The 19265-nt window shown below is 41.9% G+C and overlaps 1 protein-coding gene across 1 annotated transcript in view; it reads left to right on the forward strand.

Moving 5' to 3' along the window:
* Window positions 1-19265, forward strand: part of ASTN1 (astrotactin 1) — a 463118-nt gene that overhangs the window by 396635 nt on the left and 47218 nt on the right. Inside the window, exon 22 of the mRNA XM_033915539.1 lies at window positions 11170-11353. Coding sequence (XP_033771430.1) covers window positions 11170-11353 — 184 coding nt within the window. The remainder of the gene's footprint in view (window positions 1-11169; window positions 11354-19265) is intronic.

Genomic DNA, 19265 nt, shown 5'->3' on the forward strand with positions numbered 1-19265 from the left:
ACGTCAGAGAAAAGACATTAGAAAAAAGAGTGCCAACCGATGTTCCCATTCAAACCGGTTGGTTTTAAAGCACTAAGTTGGAACGTCCATCTGGCTTCTCTTTGTAATAATCTAGTGTGTCGGTCACCCCCCCCCGCTCGTTATTAGGTACATGGTCAATGCACATACAGGATAAATGATGAAAATCATGCTTAAATTCCAGACAGTGTTCCACGATGGGGGCACTAATTCTTTTGAGCTTAAGATTAGAACGATGCTCGTACATCCTGATTTTAAACGGACGTATTGTTTTCCCTATGTATACTTTCTTGCAAGGGCAAAAAATAGCGTACACTACGAAATCAGAGTTACATGTCATATGATGTTTCAAATATTTTCTACTTCAGACAACTTCTTCAAAAAATGAGAAGAATCTCGTATATAAGAAAATCCTTGAGGTACAAGAGGACGCAAAAAGACATCAACAAAGGTGGAGAGTGGTTCCAATAGAGAACCTCGACTGGACACGATCGGGCGTCCAGGAGGGTTCTTAAGATCTTTGTGTATCTTAGGCAGGACATAAAAAACTGGAACTCTAGGCTCAGGAGTGTTCAAATAATCATACTCTTTCTTGTTAAGAATACCCTTATCAAAAGCTGCCATAGTTAAATCCATTATTTCAGCTGCCAATTGAGGGGTAGGATCAGCTTGTAATTCTAGGTAGTCTGTTGGTACCAGTAAGAGACTCGCTGCCATTGATTTATAATGATCCATGTCCAACACGACCACTGCTCCACCTTTGTCAGCCTTGCATATCCTGATGTTTTTGTTGGATTGCAGATTTCTTAAAGCTAAGAATTCATCCTTCGATAGATTATAAGACTGATATCTAGAAGTGCTTTTGTCGAAGTAACGTTTAACATCTTTTGTAACAAACTCTTTGTATAGGGTTAAATGAGGACTGGGTGGAGTAGAAGGAACCCAGGTAGACCTGTTTCGAGCAATCGAGTCATCGGAGTCTTGAAGAGGAAATTGAGTAAAGTGTTCTTTTAGATGGAGCTTCCTAAAGAATCTCTCCAGGTCAATCCGCAATTGGAAAGTTTGAAGGGGCTGAACAGGTACAAAAGTGAAACCACGTGAAAGCAAGGTGGATTCTGTATGATTCAGGGGGTATTTGGAAAGGTTGAACACTACTTGTTCTTGCTTGTCCCTCCCCTGTTCTGTGCCCTTGTTCCGGGACGTTTGGTGCTCCGCCCTCTTGTTTTTCCCCGGGTGCTTTGCTGTCCGAGCCCCCCGGACTGGCCTTGCTCTAAAAAATCTTCTTCAGAATTGGAAAGGGATCCTCCTTCTGATGGATCCGAGGACTCGAATTCCTTCGATTTCTGTTTTGGTGGATTCGTTAACCATGGATAGACTTTCTTTTTGGTGTAATCATCCTCATCACGTTTGAATTTTTTAATTTTATTTTTTTGTAGATTAATTTTAAAAGATTCAATTTTGCGTTGTGTTGCTGCCAAATCTGTCTCAAAGGTGTCAGAAACCAGACTGCTCTTTAATTCACCTAGTTTGGTATCTAGATCAAATTGTAGCGATTCGGTAGTGACCCTGGTCTTTTCTATTATAAGGACCATAAGGTCCAAAGAGCACTTGTTAAGAATGCCTGCCCACTGGGATAAGAACACAGGGTCATCTACAAAAAGTGTGGGTGGTTTAATGATTCTAAGGCCCCTGGGGATGAACTCCTTTTTGCAATACTCCAAAAGAGTTGCCCCATGTAAAGTGGCCCTCACCATTTTTTTGGCTAAGGTGATGTAATCTGACCAAGTGGTGTCACTACCAAGATTCTCAGGGAATTGAAAGATAGACGGTCTTTGTAATAGATCAGATACAAAATCTGTAGAAAAGCCAAAGCCAGTTTTCCAACCATGTGATGCCATACTTCTAAATTCCTAAATAATAGCTATAAAGACACAGATATGTTGAAAAACCAATGTATGTGAACCAACACTTTCAATTGTCGACTGCTGTGTTGTTAGGACATTAAAAGATAACGTTTTGCTGAAACACAGTGAAGCAGGTGTCACCTCGTTATTCAATCAAAAAGAAGGAAAAAGCCTCAGAAAAGGCCCTCCCACCACCACAAAACGTGGAATTCAAGGTGGTTAGACGGTAACCTCACAGGCAAAACCTTCAAAAATGAATGGTGCGAGCAAAGAACTTATGCTTCACTTGTGTAATATTAAAGATAGAGGAATAAAGCCACTTATCTTAAACTGATCGGCACACCGACGGAGGCCAGCGTTTCACCGACTAGCTGCATCAGGGTGTGACCCGACCGATCAGTCTGCAAAACAAAAGAAAAAACAAAAGGAACTTAAACAGTTTCTCATTATGTTTTAATTTCTTAGTATTTAAAAAACTACCTTGTACCTTAGAAAAACTTTCCAATTGCGGATTGACCTGGAGAGATTCTTTAGGAAGCTCCATCTAAAAGAACACTTTACTCAATTTCCTCTTCAAGACTCCGATGACTCGATTGCTCGAAACAGGTCTACCTGGGTTCCTTCTACTCCACCCAGTCCTCATTTAACCCTATACAAAGAGTTTGTTACAAAAGATGTTAAACGTTACTTCGACAAAAGCACTTCTAGATATCAGTCTTATAATCTATCGAAGGATGAATTCTTAGCTTTAAGAAATCTGCAATCCAACAAAAACATCAGGATATGCAAGGCTGACAAAGGTGGAGCAGTGGTCGTGTTGGACATGGATCATTATAAATCAATGGCAGCGAGTCTCTTACTGGTACCAACAGACTACCTAGAATTACAAGCTGATCCTACCCCTCAATTGGCAGCTGAAATAAGGGATTTAACTATGGCAGCTTTTGATAAGGGTATTCTTAACAAGAAAGAGTATGATTATTTGAACACTCCTGAGCCTAGAGTTCCAGTTTTTTATGTCCTGCCTAAGATACACAAAGATCTTAAGAACCCTCCTGGACGCCCGATCGTGTCCAGTCGAGGTTCTCTATTGGAACCACTCTCCACCTTTGTTGATGTCTTTTTGCGTCCTCTTGTACCTCAAGGATTTTCTTATATACGAGATTCTTCTCATTTTTTGAAGAAGTTGTCTGAAGTAGAAAATATACAGAACATCACTTATCTGGTAACGCTAGATGTCAAGTCCCTGTATACAGTTATTCCTCAAACTGAAGCTGTTGACATCATTAAAGAATTTTTGACCAATATTCCTCTCTCTCGGATACCCACGGAGTTTGTTATCAAACTGATGTCTATAGCTATGGAAAAGAATTATTTTAAATTCCAGGACAAGTTTTTTCAACAAGTCTCAGGGGTAGCCATGGGAGCGACCATGGCCCCTTGAGTAGAGGATATCCGAGCCAGGTCCTTAAAAAAGCATACAGAAGAGCTAAATATCTGAACAGGGATTTGTTGTTTCTTCCGAAAGACAAAACACCGGACACTGACATAGCAACTTGCATCTTACAATATTCTCCCAAGATGAATGTAGTTACCAGGATCCTGAGAAAGCACTGGGAACTTATGACAGCACACCCGACACATACAGAGACTCATCTCAGGATTGCATTCACTAGACAAAAGAATTTGAAAGAACTTTTGAGTCCTGCAGACATAACCACAACTTCTTTTCAAGATGGCAGTTCGCCCATGAACAAGTCAACTGGACACTTTAAATGTGGTAAATGTCTGACTTGTACCATCACTATGGAGTTTAATGACAGCTTTACACATCCAGGCACAAAGAAATTGTATAAACTTAAACATTTAACTACTTGTTCCTCTATGTTCGTGGTATATGTTATTTATTGCCCATGTTTTAAAGTGTATGTGGGGCAAACCACGCGGACTCTGAGGAGACGTATCACCGAACACAAGAGTTGTCTTCACAATAATAAGCTGCAAGCTCCCCTCGTTGTACATTGTCTTGAAAATGACCATACTTTTGAGGATTTACGTTGCTTTGCAATTGATCATGTCAAGGAAGACACTCCAAATCGAGCAACCAAATTGTTACGTGCTGAACAATTTTGGATCCACCTGTTAAATAGCGAAGAACCTGTAGGATTGAACCAGAGACTGGAATGGAATGCCTTTTACTAGACTTTCTTTCACTTTGTTCCCCTTTTTTTAGGGCCCAGTCACATTGTGCCGTTTGGGCACATTGTTCCCACTTAACCAGTTAAAAAACTAGATAATTCAAAAAAATCACAAAAATCAAAAATCAAAAAAATCTCTAAAAATTCAAAAAAATCAAAAAATCAAAAAATTTTCAAACACACGAAATGATTAAATGAAACAAAACATGAACAACGATTAAATGCAGTCATTAAGAAAGCTTGGTTGTTTACATTTTTATTTAGTTTGTATTTCATTTTCATTTTATCTCACTTTATCACTGGTTTTTGGGTTTTTGCTGTCTACTCTTTCTCTGATGCACTTCCGGCAGTGACGTTTCTACCGGAGGTATTTAAATTTCAAAAGTTCAGAGCCGCCCCATGTAAGCCATCTCCTTTGGACTCAACAGAAGCGGTTGTTTCCGCTCTTCTAAGGTACAAGGTAGTTTTTTAAATACTAAGAAGTTAAAACATAATGAGAAACTGTTTAAGTTCCTTTTGTTTTTTCTTTTGTTTTGCAGACTGATCGGTCGGGTCACACCCTGATGCAGCTAGTCGGTGAAACGCTGGCCTCCGTCGGTGTGCCGATCAGTTTAAGATAAGTGGCTTTATTCCTCTATCTTTAATATTACACAAGTGAAGCATAAGTTCTTTGCTCGCACCATTCATTTTTGAAGGTTTTGCCTGTGAGGTTACCATCTAACCACCTTGAATTCCACGTTTTGTGGTGGTGGGAGGGCCTTTTCTGAGGCTTTTTCCTTCTTTTTGATTGAATAACGAGGTGACACCTGCTTCACTGTGTTTCAGCAAAACGTTATCTTTTAATGTCCTAACAACACAGCAGTCGACAATTGAAAGTGTTGGTTCACATACCCTAGGTACGCCACTGAGGGGAGAACATAGGGAGTCCAAGGGGAAAAAGAATATTGGAAGAGAATATTCCCAAAGGGAGGAAAGAGGGAAGAATATTCCTCTTTATGCAAACACATTACGTGCACCCTGTCATACATCCTCTAACTTCCCAAACATCACATAAGCTTCCCGAGATGAAGTTGCCCATGAAAGGTATTAATATACTGTAGAAACAAATATTTTCCAGAGAAAGGAAAATGGTAAAATTAGAGGACATGAATTGATTTTGCAGTGTGGTAGATTTATGAATAATGTCAGAAAATTATTTTCCATGGAAAGGGTGGTCAATGCCTGGGATGCTCTCCCAAGAAAGGTGGTGGAGACAAAAATAATGGCAGAATTGAAAAAGGTATGGAATGAACACAGAGGATCCATAATTAGAAAATGGCTGCATGTGTGTTGTTGTGTCGAGTAGTGCGCAGATGATGATTCTGGCTGTTGAGAACCAAGGCTAGTGCCGGGCAGACTTATACAGTCACGTGTCCCATATATGGCAAGACAGCTTAGATAAGCTGGAAAAGGCTTCAATGGCAGCTCCAAAAAAAAAAAAAAAGGATGGTGCCAGGCAGACTATTACGGTCAGCGTCCTGTATATAACAGATTGGGATAAGCTGCAGTGGATTTCAATAGAACCTGCAGTAGTTGGAATGTAAGGAGCTAAGTGGACCTCTGTGGTCTGTGTCCCATATATGACAACAGATTGGGATAGGCTGGAGGGGGCTTCAATGGTAACTCCAATAGTTGGAACATAAGGACAGGGCTGGGTGGCCTTCTATGGTCTATGTCCCAGAAATGGAAAAGAAAACCGAGATCAAGTATTTTGTACCACATTTGTTATAGGTTTAATCATGAGTTGATAATGCATGTGAATGTTGGGCAGACTGGATGGACCTTTCAGGTCTTCATCTGACAACATCTACTATGTTATCCTATACTGTATATTTCCTACATACACTCACTCAAGTCATACATTCCCACAGGCACAAAGGAGAAAGCACCACAGTGTCACACTTTCAAACTTCTTTAGTGGGTGATCCATGCTAGTAGAAGTAAACCTAGTTGTTCTTTCACCTTCATACTTCATCTATCAAGAAGGGTATTAATGTGGATAATCCAAAGAACATACAGTATAAAGTATCATTCGTATCCTTTGCTCCCTTCAACAAAGAATATATACAATACTTTACTGATTTCCTGTGAATAGAACAAGAACCAGTAGGGTAGGGTTAGCAATGATTTCAGAGCCATTCCATCACTTTTGGAAATTCAGCTTTATATTCCTAAACTTATATTTGCAAAATAATTTTTTAAAGATACATCGACTGCTAAAAAATCATATACAGTATATACTAATGCGGTGCATTTGTTTGAAATGATATAGGAAATGTCAGTGACGCATCCCATGGAGTTTCATGTCAGGCAGAAGAAGCACATAGGTCTAGATTCTCAAAAAAGTCGCCCAAAGTTAAACGTTAAAGTTAAAAGTTAAACTTAAATGTTTGAACTGGTTTAAATGGTGAATCATTGATTCGCCATTAAAAACCTATTATATGATTTTTTTTTTTTTAAATGAGGCACCTTCTGGGACCGGTGCCCGAGTCCATGGTGCCTAGTGCCACCGAAGCCCAGAAGTGAGTGTGTTTAGGGGGTGTCGCCAGACTTTGGCATCACTAGGTACTGTTAGCCACGATTCTACAAGGACCCTAACTCAAACACACAAAAATACCAAACCTCACCAAAAACTATCATCAATACAACCACTACACCAACCACAAAATACACTACAATTGCTTGCGCATATATGAACATCAGATCCGTCAGCCCAAAGGCAGAATTAATCAAAGATTGGCTGACCAAAGACAATCTAGGCTGTCTCTTCCTAACCGAAACATGGCTCACCTCTGAGTCAGACCCAAGCATCACAGAATTCTGCCCCAAAGGATATAAACTTGAAGTAGTATGTCGAGAAAACAGAAGAGGAGGAGGTCTAGCAATCATAACAAAAAACAATCTCAACATCGACGTACTAACCAAGCACTCCACCCCTTATCTTGATCTGCTAGCCTGCCAAATATCTGACAAATCACTCAATGGAAACCTGAACTGTCTTATTTGCTACATTACACCAGGTAAATGGAACACTTCAAAACAAGAACTTGAAGAATTCATCTTCCAGAACTCACTCTCCTCCACACATAACTTGATCCTCGGAGACTTAAATCTCCACTTAGAAGATCAATCATCCAAACAAACAACAGATATACTCTCATACCTCAACACTTTATCCTATCAAATTCTCAACCCAGAACCCACACACGAAAAAGGTCATCAACTTGATATAGCAGCTTACTCATCTCCAAATCAAAACACACAAAACATCTACATCTCAAACGGGTCCTGGCACCCTACTCTATGGTCAGACCATTTCAAATATTCATTCACCATAAATTGGGCTCAAAATAACAACAAACCCATCCCAAAGAAAACACTCATCAAACTCAGACCGAAAATCGAACCTCACACATTCTGGAACACAGTCGACCCCGAAATCGACCCCAACAACCCCAAAGAATTCATAAACAGCTGGCGGACCCTCAGTGAATCTACACTAAACGAACTTGCTCCAATAAAAAACAAAAACAAAATAGACAGACCATCTAATAAATGGTTCGACGACGAACTTCTACAACTAAAAAGAAAATGCAGACAATTAGAAAGATCATGGAAAAAACAAAAACACAACCACATCAAAGATGAATGGAAAATCCTAATCAAACAATACAATACCAAACTGAAGGAAAAACGAAAAAACTACTACTCCAAACTCATCAGCACCGAAAAACCAGACACAAGAATACTTTTTGACATCTTAAGAAATCTCACCGATACCAAACCATTTCTCGCCACCCAAGGAAACCAAACTCCCACAGCCACCCAATTAGCGGATCACTTCAAACACAAAATCATCACAACCAGATCCACATTCAACAATTCAAGAATCAACATAGAAGAAATACGAATCAATCCCAAAACAGATGAAGCAATCCCAGCAGACAGGATATGGACAAACTTCCCAAAGATACAATGGTCAGACTTGAACAGGCTTTACAAAAAATACAGCAAATCCTCATGTGACTTGAACAACTGTCCCTCATACTTACTAGCAACAGCTTCCACCAAATTTAAAGCTAGCCTCACACTATGGCTTCAAACAACACTAAGTGAAGGTCATTTCCCACCGGAATTAGGAGAAATCATAATTACACCTATCCTAAAAGATCCCAAAGGTCCTATAGATAATCCTGCAAACTATAGACCAATCGCTTCAATCCCTCTATACATTAAAATAACAGAAGGCCTTGTCGCACAACACCTCTCCAACTACCTTGAAGACCATCACATACTACATCCATCACAATCTGGATTCAGATCCAACCATAGCACAGAAACTCTACTGGTATCACTATTAGACATTGCCCGACAACACCTCAGCAAAGGAAACAAGCTGCTTCTCATTCAACTCGATCTTTCTGCGGCATTCGACCTAGTTGACCATCACACACTACTCCAGATATTAGACGCAATAGGAATCTCAGGTAATGTTCACAAATGGTTCCAAAGCTTCCTCAAAACACGAACATACAAAGTCAAATCAAAAGAGCACATATCCGACCCATGGTCAAACCCATGTGGAGTACCACAAGGATCACCATTATCACCCATATTATTTAACCTCTTCATAGCATCCCTAGGCATAACCCTAGACGCCCTAAACACAGTATCATTCAGCTACGCAGATGATATAACTATCCTCCTCCCCTTTAATATTCAAGACCCCTTATCCACAAACCACCTGAAAATGATAATGGAAACGGTAGAAAAATGGATGTCAAGTCATAAACTAAAACTGAACTCGGAAAAAAACTAAATTCCTACTACTGGAAAGGGAAAAAAAAACCATCTCTCACAGAACTAGAAGTAAATACAATCAAGTACCCAATGCAAAGCACACTCAAAATCCTGGGAATCCTACTAGACAGAAATTGCACAATGCAGTCTCAAATCCACAAAATCATCCAAAGAGCATTCTTCACAATACGTAACCTAAGAAAAATAAGAAAATTCTTCAACAAAGATCAATACAAGATATTAGTACAATCCCTAGTACTGAGTATTGTAGATTACTGTAACAGCCTATACCTATCATGCCCAAATTACATGATAAAACAATTACAGACAGTTCAGAACACAGCCCTCAGAATCATCTACTCACTAGGCAAATATGACCACATCACCAAAGCATACTTAGACTCACACTGGCTACCAATAAAAGCAAGATCCCAGTTCAAATTCTACTGTCTACTATACAAAGTAATACATGGAACAGCACCCAGCTACCTAAACAACAGACTACACCGTAACCTCTCACACAGATTAAGGAGAACCCAGAGCCTATTCACTCACCCCCCTCTCAAAGGAACACGACGAAAGAAACTATATGACAGCCTTTTAGCGACACAGGCAGCAAAGATCGATACTACCATCACCAATCTACTGACCAAATCAATAGACATTAAAGCATTCCGAAAAGAAATCAAAACTCATCTCTTCAAAAAACACTTCCCATCATCATAACCTCACAAAAGTATTAGAAAATACTCTCATGACTACCCAAACACCACCACCAGCAACACCCGAATCCGGACAGTATTATCTCTACTCGTCTAAACAACAGAATCCGGACAATATTATCTCTATTCGCCTAAACAACCTATCACTATCTACTATCTACTACCAATTTATCCTGGAAAAGTCCAGAACAACAATTGTAACTTAACGCATTCTTGATTATATGTACTGCAATGCTACTGGAAATGTCCAGTCTTCTAACTTGTAATCCGCTTAGAACCGCAAGGCACAAGCGGAATAGAAATCACTAATGTAATGTAATGTAATGACCCTAGATGCTGGAAATGTAGGTCTGTAAAACCCTGACCTACATTTCTAGTGCCAAGGTTCCTTGCTAGTTGCGATTCTGTAGGCAGTGTCTGTATGTGATTGACATGCGGCAGGCACCACTTTTCTAGGTGCTTGCCACGTCAGGCGCTGCGTAAAAAAATCTGCTCCAAAATGTTGTATGTGTTTTGTTCTATCAATAGCACATACAATGGCATAGTAAGGGGGATGCGGGGGGGGGGGGGAGGTGCAGCGGTCCACCCCAGGCGCAGTCCTCCTAAGGGCTCAGCACCCTTCGTCATCTCCGCCCCCTCCCACACTCCTCTCCTTTCCGCACGTGCGCATCCCTTGCCTTTCCCTATACCTTTTTTACTTCCCTGGCATGAGGTTGCTGCCCACCTCGGGGCTTTCTCTGACGTGAAATGGCAAGCCAACACTGACATGGGCATGCTGCTCACGCCGGAGAACTTAAAAAGGTACAGGGAAAAGAAAGGGGGGCGTGCGTGCGGTGGGGGGAGGGGCCCCCGCTCACCCTTACTACACCACTGAGCGCATGTTTTTTCCAGAAAGAGTACTCCCCTCTTTTGAAATATTCAGGAAAGTGCACACTCCATCCTGAAAACGCATGCACACGTGCACTCTCGGGACAAAGTGTGCACGCTTCCTGACTTGTGTTCACACTTTGAGAATAATGCTCGCTTCTTTGAAAAGAGCGCATGATGTTCTACAAGCGTGCATGCTCTTTCTGAAAGGGCACATACTCTTAATGACATCGCTCCCATGACAACAAAATGAAAAAAAAAAGACAAAAATGAACATTCCCAGAAAAGACCACGGAAAAGAGCATGAAACAAAACTTTTCTGGCTGCACATGCCTAATATATACCTTATGTGTAGTTGACTGCATGGAAACCAGGGTCCATTGTGCCATGCTCTAGATCTGTGCCTTAGGGCTCCTTTTGCTAAGGTGCGCTAGCGTTTTTAGCGCGCGCTACACTCCAAGAACTAACGCCAGCTCAATGGTGGCGTTAGCGTCTAGCGTGCACGGCAATGCAGCGCACGTTAAAACCGCTAGTGCAGCTTAGTAAAAGGAGCCCTTAGTGTTCCACATACTTATTCCATTTCCTTGTTCTTTCTCTCTTACACCTTTGTTGTATATCCAGAAATAGCTGATAAAATCTACAACTTATTTAATGGCTACACTAGTGGGAAGGAGCAGCAAACAGCCTATAACACTCTGCTAGACCTGGGCTCTCCAAGTCTTCATCGTGTCCTGTACCACTATAATCAGCATTATGAAAGTTTTGGAGAATTCACCTGGAGATGCGAGGACGAACTTGGACCCAGGTAACTTACTTTTATTTTTAATGCAAAACAACTTACTGAATTAGCTGGTAATGAAAAGTATAGTATACAGAGAATGCAGTCGAAATTCAGCCCATGGCAGACAGCATTTTTTAAAACACAGTTTGCCGTGGATAGAATTAGCCTTGGATATTCAATGAAATGTTAAGAGGTTGAATGAAGATTACAGCGGCCATTTTGAAGAGGCTGGCCATGATGGGCAGAAGCAAGTGAGCATTGCTCCTGCTGAATTCACCCACTAGACCACCAGAAATTGGCCTCAGGTAAGCCCAAAAGGATCTGGGGGAAGGGGGGGTTAGGGTTATTGAGGGGGAGGTAGAAGGCTTTTAACTGTTTTTGGGGAGGGGGTGATGGGAGGAAGAGAGGGGGATCCAAAAGGGCTTGACATTTGTTCGGTTGGGGTGGTAGGAAGGAGGGAGATCAGAAGGAGAATGATGGTGGTACGGAAGGGGGCAGTGGGCGAGAGGGATTGGAAGGGGTTTCACAGTTGTTGGAAGGGTTCTGGGAGGGACAGGGATTTGAAGGTGCTTTATAGCTGTCTGGGATAGAGGGGAAGAAGGGCATCTGGAAGCTATGAGGCTCATAATCGAAACAGAAATACATCTAAAACAGGTCGTCCAAGTGCCGATAATCGAAATGGGTTTTTAGACATATCCAGAGACTTTTTAGGCCTCTGAATCTCACTGTGCGCCCAGAGCTGAAGGGCATTTTTGAAGGAGTGGGTCGTACTGCAGGGATAAGCAAAAGTTTTATAGGGCTGCCTAGACGGAACTTATACGTTGTGACGTAGGCGATCTAAAAACAAGTCTAAGTCCCCAGAAGTTATCCAAAGTGACCAGATAACCACTGCAGGGACAAAGTACAGACTCCCACACATTCCCCCAGTGATCACTGATCCTCCCAAACTGCCATAAAAATCTGAATAAAAACGTACATACATGCGACACCAGGAAATACTTCTTCACCGAAAGAGTGGTTGACAGCTGGAACAAGCTCCCAGTGCAGGTGATCGAGGCCAGCAGCGTGTCGGATTTTAAGAACAGATGGGATGCTCATGTCGGATCTCTAGGAGGGAAAGGTCATCAGAGAGTGATTAAATAGGGGGGGTGGGTCAGCGGTGTGGGCAGACTCGATGGGCCTCGGCCTTTTTCTGCCGTCACTTTCTATGTTTCTATGTTTCTATGTTTCTATGCCTCCAGAACATCAGCACTTGGCAAAGGAAAACCTAGTAGAGCTGCACAGCGGTGGCTTAAGTAGTCTGGGGGGTGGGCTAGTGAACCATAGAGAGGAGGACCCAGGCCCATAAGCCACTCTAACCACTGCAATCATAGCGAAAAATGTGAGTCCACCAAAAAACCCAATACCCTACTGTACTGCCATATAGGTGGCATCTGCAACCATAAGGGCTATTGGAGTTGTAGACAGGTTTTGGGGATATATGGCACCTTTTTTGTGAAATTCACAGCACTGCAATCTATTGCCATGTCTGGGTGGCCAGTTCATCACTTTGTTCTAGGCATTTAGGACTTGAATGATTTTTGGACATGAATTTAATATAAAAATAGACGTACTAGGGGTCTGGAGGATCAAACGGCTGGACGTAGAAGTAGATGATTTTTGAAACAAAATTTTTGAATGTATTTTTCGAGAATGGACTTTGGATGCTGCCGACTTTAGGCGACTAGCGCCCTAGGCCCAAAACAAACTTAGACGTTTGTTTTGAATATGCCCTTCCACGTGTGTGCCAGCTAATATTCAGGGCACCAGTATAGCTAACCAGGCAAATTTAGGACTGCTTAAAAGCTCCTCTCCCCATTCTACCCCTGATTTGCATTGATAGGTCTCCTTCCCACTTAAGTCACTTAAGTCTCCTGCACTTAAGTCACTTAAATCTCTTGCACTTAAGTTACTTAAGTCTCCTGCACTTAAGTCACTTAAGTCTCCTGCACTTAAGTCACTTAAGTCTCCTGCACTTAAGTCACTTAAGTCTCCTGCATCGATATTCAACAGTACTGCCCAGTTGAGTGATGCTGAATATCTATGGTTACCTGGCTCCAAGTGGCTCTCTTGCCCAGTTAAGTCACTTTGACTATAAGGCAGAATATTTACAAGGTCTTTGCTTTTGAATGCTGCTTCTGGAAAGCTTTATAGAAGCCCCTACTTGCTCCTGCTAGAATTCTGCTTGAAGTAGAGGAAGCAAGAGGTTTTGCCACGTGCCAGTTCCAAAGTGCTGAAGAAAATAACATTGTATTGTTAAAGAAATATTTGCAGACAACCACAATGCACCCTGAGGCAAGAATTTCTTAACAGAGAATGTTTAGGCCAGCTGTTTTGAAATATTGACTTAATGCATAAACAATGATTCTTCTAATACAGTTTATACAAATCCCGTGGAACAAACATAGAAGAGCAGTTTGCATGGTAAGGGTGAGCTAATCGACCAGGTAAACACAAAGATCTGGTTCCTTTTCTTTTTCTCCCATATCATATGGCAGGTTAATATGGATCCAGTGTGATCTCTTCTCCTTCTAAGCTATGAGGTGAAAGCCCATGTTTGTGATCCAAAATATTACTATGCACTTTTCACACTGCTGTTCATATTTTCTATTTTCTAAGTCACAATAAGGGCTCCTTTTACTAGGCTTTAACGCATGGAATAGCGCGTGCTAGACGCTAATGCCAGCATTGAGCTGGCATTAGTTCTAGCTGCGTAGCGCGGGGTTAGCGTGCGCTAATCTGTTGCGTGCGCTAAAAACGCTAGCGCACCTTAGTAAAAGGAGCCCCAAGTGACTTATTCTAATTTCTAAGTTCCATTTTCTAAGTCTAAGTTGCACTGTTTTCTAATCTCATTATCATATGACATTCTCCCTCATCCTCCAGAGAGACATAATATTCTTTACATTGATGCAATTTCCAGAGGAGTACCTTTGTTTGAAGTGGGGAAACCAAAAGACAGGCTGGTTGACCATATTATTTTTGCATGTCAAGAGCTTTCGATGCAGTCTATTTTGTCAGATGCACTTGTAACGTGGCACAAAGGTGTTCATACAATTAAGGGAGGGGATTGGGAAGGACAAATGCTGGATGGATGGGGTGCTGGGAAGGGAGGGAAAGAGAGATGCTGCCAATAGGGGAAGGAAGAGAAAAAGAGAATTGTTGGACATAGGTGCATGGTGTGGGAGAAAAAGAGAGATGGTATACATAGGGAAAAGAAGAAAGAGGGAGAATTGTTGGACATGATAGTGGTGGAGAGGAGGAAATGAGAAATGTTACACTGGAAGGGAGGAGAGATAACTCAAAGAAGGGAGAGATGTCAGATTCTGGAGAAGGGTGATGGAAGGAGAGAGAGAGAGAGAGAGAGAGAGAGAGTTGTCAGATCACTGGAAGGGGAAGGAGGGAGAGAGATGCCAGACAAGGCAAAGGAAGGAGGGGAGAGAGATATACCAGACTGAGGGAAGGAGGGAAGAGAAGGAGAGAGATGTTACACCATGGGAAGAGGGAGAGACGAAGAGCCAGACCATAGGAGAGGAGAGAGATGCCAGACTATAGGAGGAGGGAAGGGAGAAGACACAGATGTCAGAGGGAAGAGGTGGTACAGAAGGATGGAGGAGAAGGGGAAAGAGAGGGAGGAGATGGTGCACAGCAATGGGTATGGTAGGAAAGAGATAGAAGAAATGTTTTTTTTTATGGATAAATGGGAATAGGGATGAAGAAAGAAAAAGAAGATGGTACACATGGATAGATGGGAAGGGAAGGCATGGAAAAGTAGATTTTGAGAAAAAAGCAGAAAAATGGAAGAAAGCTGAATGTTAAAAGTTAATGCCAGAAATTGAAGAAGGAGAGAAAAACAGGAAATGGATAAGAAGGCCCTGGAAACACAGAGCATAGACTGAAGGAAGTGCAACCAGAGACTTGGAAAAGATAATAGAAAAATAAAATCACCTGACAACAAAGATATGGAATATGATTTTATTTTCAATTTAGAGATTGAAATGTGTCAGTTTTGAGAATTTATATCTGTTGTCTATATCTTGCACAGATGAGGAAGAAATTAATTGCTTTCTATTTCTCTGAAGTTAGATTATTAGAAATAAAGGGTGAAAACCTGGTAGTTAGATTGTAGATGAGTAGGGACCATCTTTAAATGTCAAAATGTACAGCGCTGCGTTCGCCTTTCAGCACCATATAAATGATTAATAGTAGTAGGGGAACAGTACTAAACTCAGGTTCTCATACAGCCATACTGTCTTGCAAAAACGGCAACTGTTCTCTCTCAGATTGAACAAGAAGGGTACAGAAGGGGGGTCGTCTTAAACTCTGTGGGTTGCAACCTAGCTCTCTGGGAGAAGCAAAGCCCTCTGGGGATTTAAGTCTACAGAACACATTTACTCCTACATCTTAGCATAAACTCTTATACAAGAAACTAAGTAAATACCCTCATAAAATGGGGGCAGAATATCCTCCCAATTTTCTTGTAAAGTGCTGAAAATTGCATGCACAAATTTGGGTGCGCAACAAATTTGCAAATGTAATTTAATAATGAGCCAATTAGCGCCGGTAAATAGGATATTAGCAAGCAATTATTGGTGTTACATATATACTCTAACATACGTCAATGGGGGTCTCAGCTTATATTCGGGTCAACGCCCTTCCTTTCCCCTCCCGGACTTGTTGCAGGCCTCCGCCGGGCCTGCCTTAAGACCTCGTGGTCCAATGCCTTGCAGGCCTCCACTGGGTCTGCCATAAGACCTGGTAGTCCAGCGGTGGGCCAGGACAAGAAAGATCCCTCCCGCCTTCTGTCCCCACTGACTCTAAAAGCTTTTACTTCCCTCCTGCCTCCCCTGCACATCTTTCGAATTCCCTGGCAGTCTCGTAGTGGGCTGGGACAGGAGGGATTCCTCCCGCCCTCTGTCCTGGCCGCCTGTGACAATTTTTACCTTTCTCTTGCCTCCCCCACAGCAGTCATTCAGCTAGTGGCTCTTCGCTGAGTAGGAGTGCAAGAAAATTGCTCCTGCTCGGTTCACCACTGGACCACAAGGGAATTGAAAGGTATGTGGGGAAGGCAGAAAGGAAGTAAAAGTTTTTAGAGTCGGCTGGGACATGAGGCGGGAGGGATCTTTCTTCTCCTGGCCCACCGCTGGACTACCAGGTTTTATGGCAAGCCCAGTGGAGGCCTGCAAGGCATTGGAAGGAAGGGAGAGGATACAGGGCAGGGTGCAGAGTCTGGCAGGGCAGGAAAGGAAGGGGCCTGGGTACAGAGCCTGGCAGGAGAAGGAGTAAGGAAAGGGGGCAGGAGACTTGAATATTAACCCCCCCCTTCCCGGCTTATATTTGAGTCAACCCTTTTTCCTCCCTTTTTGGGGGAAAAGGGCTACTTTGGGTTGGCTTATATTCAAATATATATGGTAATTAGTTTTAATTAAAAGATACATGCATAAATTTAGGCATGAGATCCTTGCCTAAATTATGCATGAATCAAAATAATGGGTGAAGAAATGAAAGGGTCATGGGTGGATCGAGTGTTTTCTTCATGTTATGCACATAATTATAGAATAAGGGGGATCTGCGCCTATCTATAGGTGTGAGGGTTTACACCAGATTTTAGTTGATGCAAGTGGACACACCTAAAGTTAGGCACAAGCGCTATTCTATAAACTGCACCTAACTTTAAGCACTGATTATATAATAGTGCTTACAATTTTTTTTCAATGCCAAATATTTTAGTCATCATATATAGAATCTATCCCTATATGGAGAGTGACAAAATGTAATGATAACAATAAGTAGAAGGGAGGTCCAATAAACAAAGAATCCAAGATGTAAAATCAAATTCAGTTTTTTGAAAGAATTCTTTTTCTGCTCCAGAGCTGCATAGTGACTGGATTCTTGACGAGTGTCTTTGACAGCATTGCACAATTACTGCATGCTGTATTTTCATGTGTACACTCTACCTCATTTGTGAGTGTATAGACATCAAACTTTTGACCTCACTGCCCCCTAGAGGCCTGTAGGCTCCCGATGCGGACTGTATTGCCAAAACACAGCCATGTTGAGTCTGAGCACACGAGTCCAAGTTATTTCAATAAACTGCATCGATTTTATGTCTTAGATTCTTTGTTTATTAGACCTCACTTCTTATTTGCTACTTGCTCACTTGTGAGGACATGCTGCTCCTTTGCTCTTTCCGAGTGTCAAAATGTAGCCACTAGCCACACAGAGGCAGATTTTAGAAAGCATGTAGAGAGGGGAACACACACATCCAGGCTGGGACATGGAGCATTCCCATAGTACACTACAAGCATAAAGCTTCCAACATAGGTCTTTTTGTAAAATAGGTACAAGACTGTAGGGGTAGGACTCTCCATGTGTAGTGGGAGCAACAATTTTCAAAAGCTGCATGTTTAATTAATTCATTAAATTTAGTTTTTGTATTTTAGCCTAAGTGGTTTACATTCAGGTGCTCAAGTATTTCTCCCTATCTGTCTCAGTGGGCTCACAGTCTGACTAATGCACCTGGAGCAATGAAGGTTAGGTGACTTGCCCATGGTCACAAGGAGCAGTGCTGGGCTTGAACCTGCAACCTCAAGGTGCTGAAGCTGTAGCCCTAATCAATAGGCCATGCAAGACCCCCCCCTTACCCCCTCCCTTACACACACACAAACAGACATGTACATGGGAGCAGCTTTTTAAAAGTGCTATTCCTTCAAAATCTAGGCTAGCATGACTACTGTCTCCCCCACCCCCAATTACCCTTCATGACATCTGATCCCCCCCTCAGATACAGCTGATCCTCTCCTTGAACACAGCTAATCGTCCCAGGCACATCCCCCTCCCCCCAGAAAAAAAGCCCACCATCCACCTAACTATATCCATAGCATAAGCAGTTTCACCTCCCACCAAGACTTTTCAGTCCCCACATTTTGGTAGGCTTTGGAGCTGCAGTTATTCAGATAGTGATATTTGGCCACGATCTCTATAAGTTAAACAAAATATTTATAAATACACCCTTCTGTGATTTCTCGTCATTCGTTTCACATATGTAGCATGATGCCAATACTTGGGATAAAAATCTCACAGTCCTTTTTGTATAAATGTTTGTTTTTTCTATGAAATGAGTTCCCTTCCAGAAGGCACCAGAAAATTAAGAGCTGAGGAGAAAAGGTACCGTTGAAACATTGTGCAAATAAACAGACTTGCAGGAGTTTTGCGCTTTTGTTTTGCTCTAGATGTTTTCTGATCTTTCTGTCTGGCTTCCCTCCATCCTACCTCGGTATTCTTGGCAGTCACAGATACCATAACAGGGGCAAAGAAGCCACTGCCCATGACATGTTCCTGTTATCTTGCTCCCACTGCCTGAACTGAAAAGGCCGAAGGGTTAAGGCGAGCCTGGAGCTGTCAAGGTGCTCCAGGGTGAGCTCACACTTTGGCATTCTGTGGAGGGCAATGCAGCCACGTTGAACAGAAACTCCTGGAAAGTATCCCAAATCCAAAGCACTCATAAGGGAATATTTAAATTATGTTAGAAGAGACATAAGGGCCTAGAATAAATGATCCAAACTCAGAAACTTCCAAAGGGAAGATCAAAATGAGAAACTATTCTGACCTCTTGTTGTCTCACGGCGGTATACGATGATCTGCCATTTTTGAAATATAAATGGAGCACAAGGGGCCAGAATTAGTTTTGCCAGAAGGATATAACTCTGAATTCTTAGATCTTTCTTCATACAGATTTGAATCTTACTACCATTATAATATAGGGGCTCTTCCATTACACTATGTTAAGCACAAAGGGCCTGATTCTATATATAGCATTAAAAAAATCACACCAATCAAAATGGCACTTAGCGCAATTCTATAAAAGGCACGCACCATCCACCCTTAACATGCAATAGAC

The sequence above is a fragment of the Geotrypetes seraphini genome, chromosome 12, assembly GCF_902459505.1.
Source record: "Geotrypetes seraphini chromosome 12, aGeoSer1.1, whole genome shotgun sequence".
In the NCBI taxonomy this organism is placed as follows: Eukaryota; Metazoa; Chordata; class Amphibia; order Gymnophiona; family Dermophiidae; genus Geotrypetes; species Geotrypetes seraphini.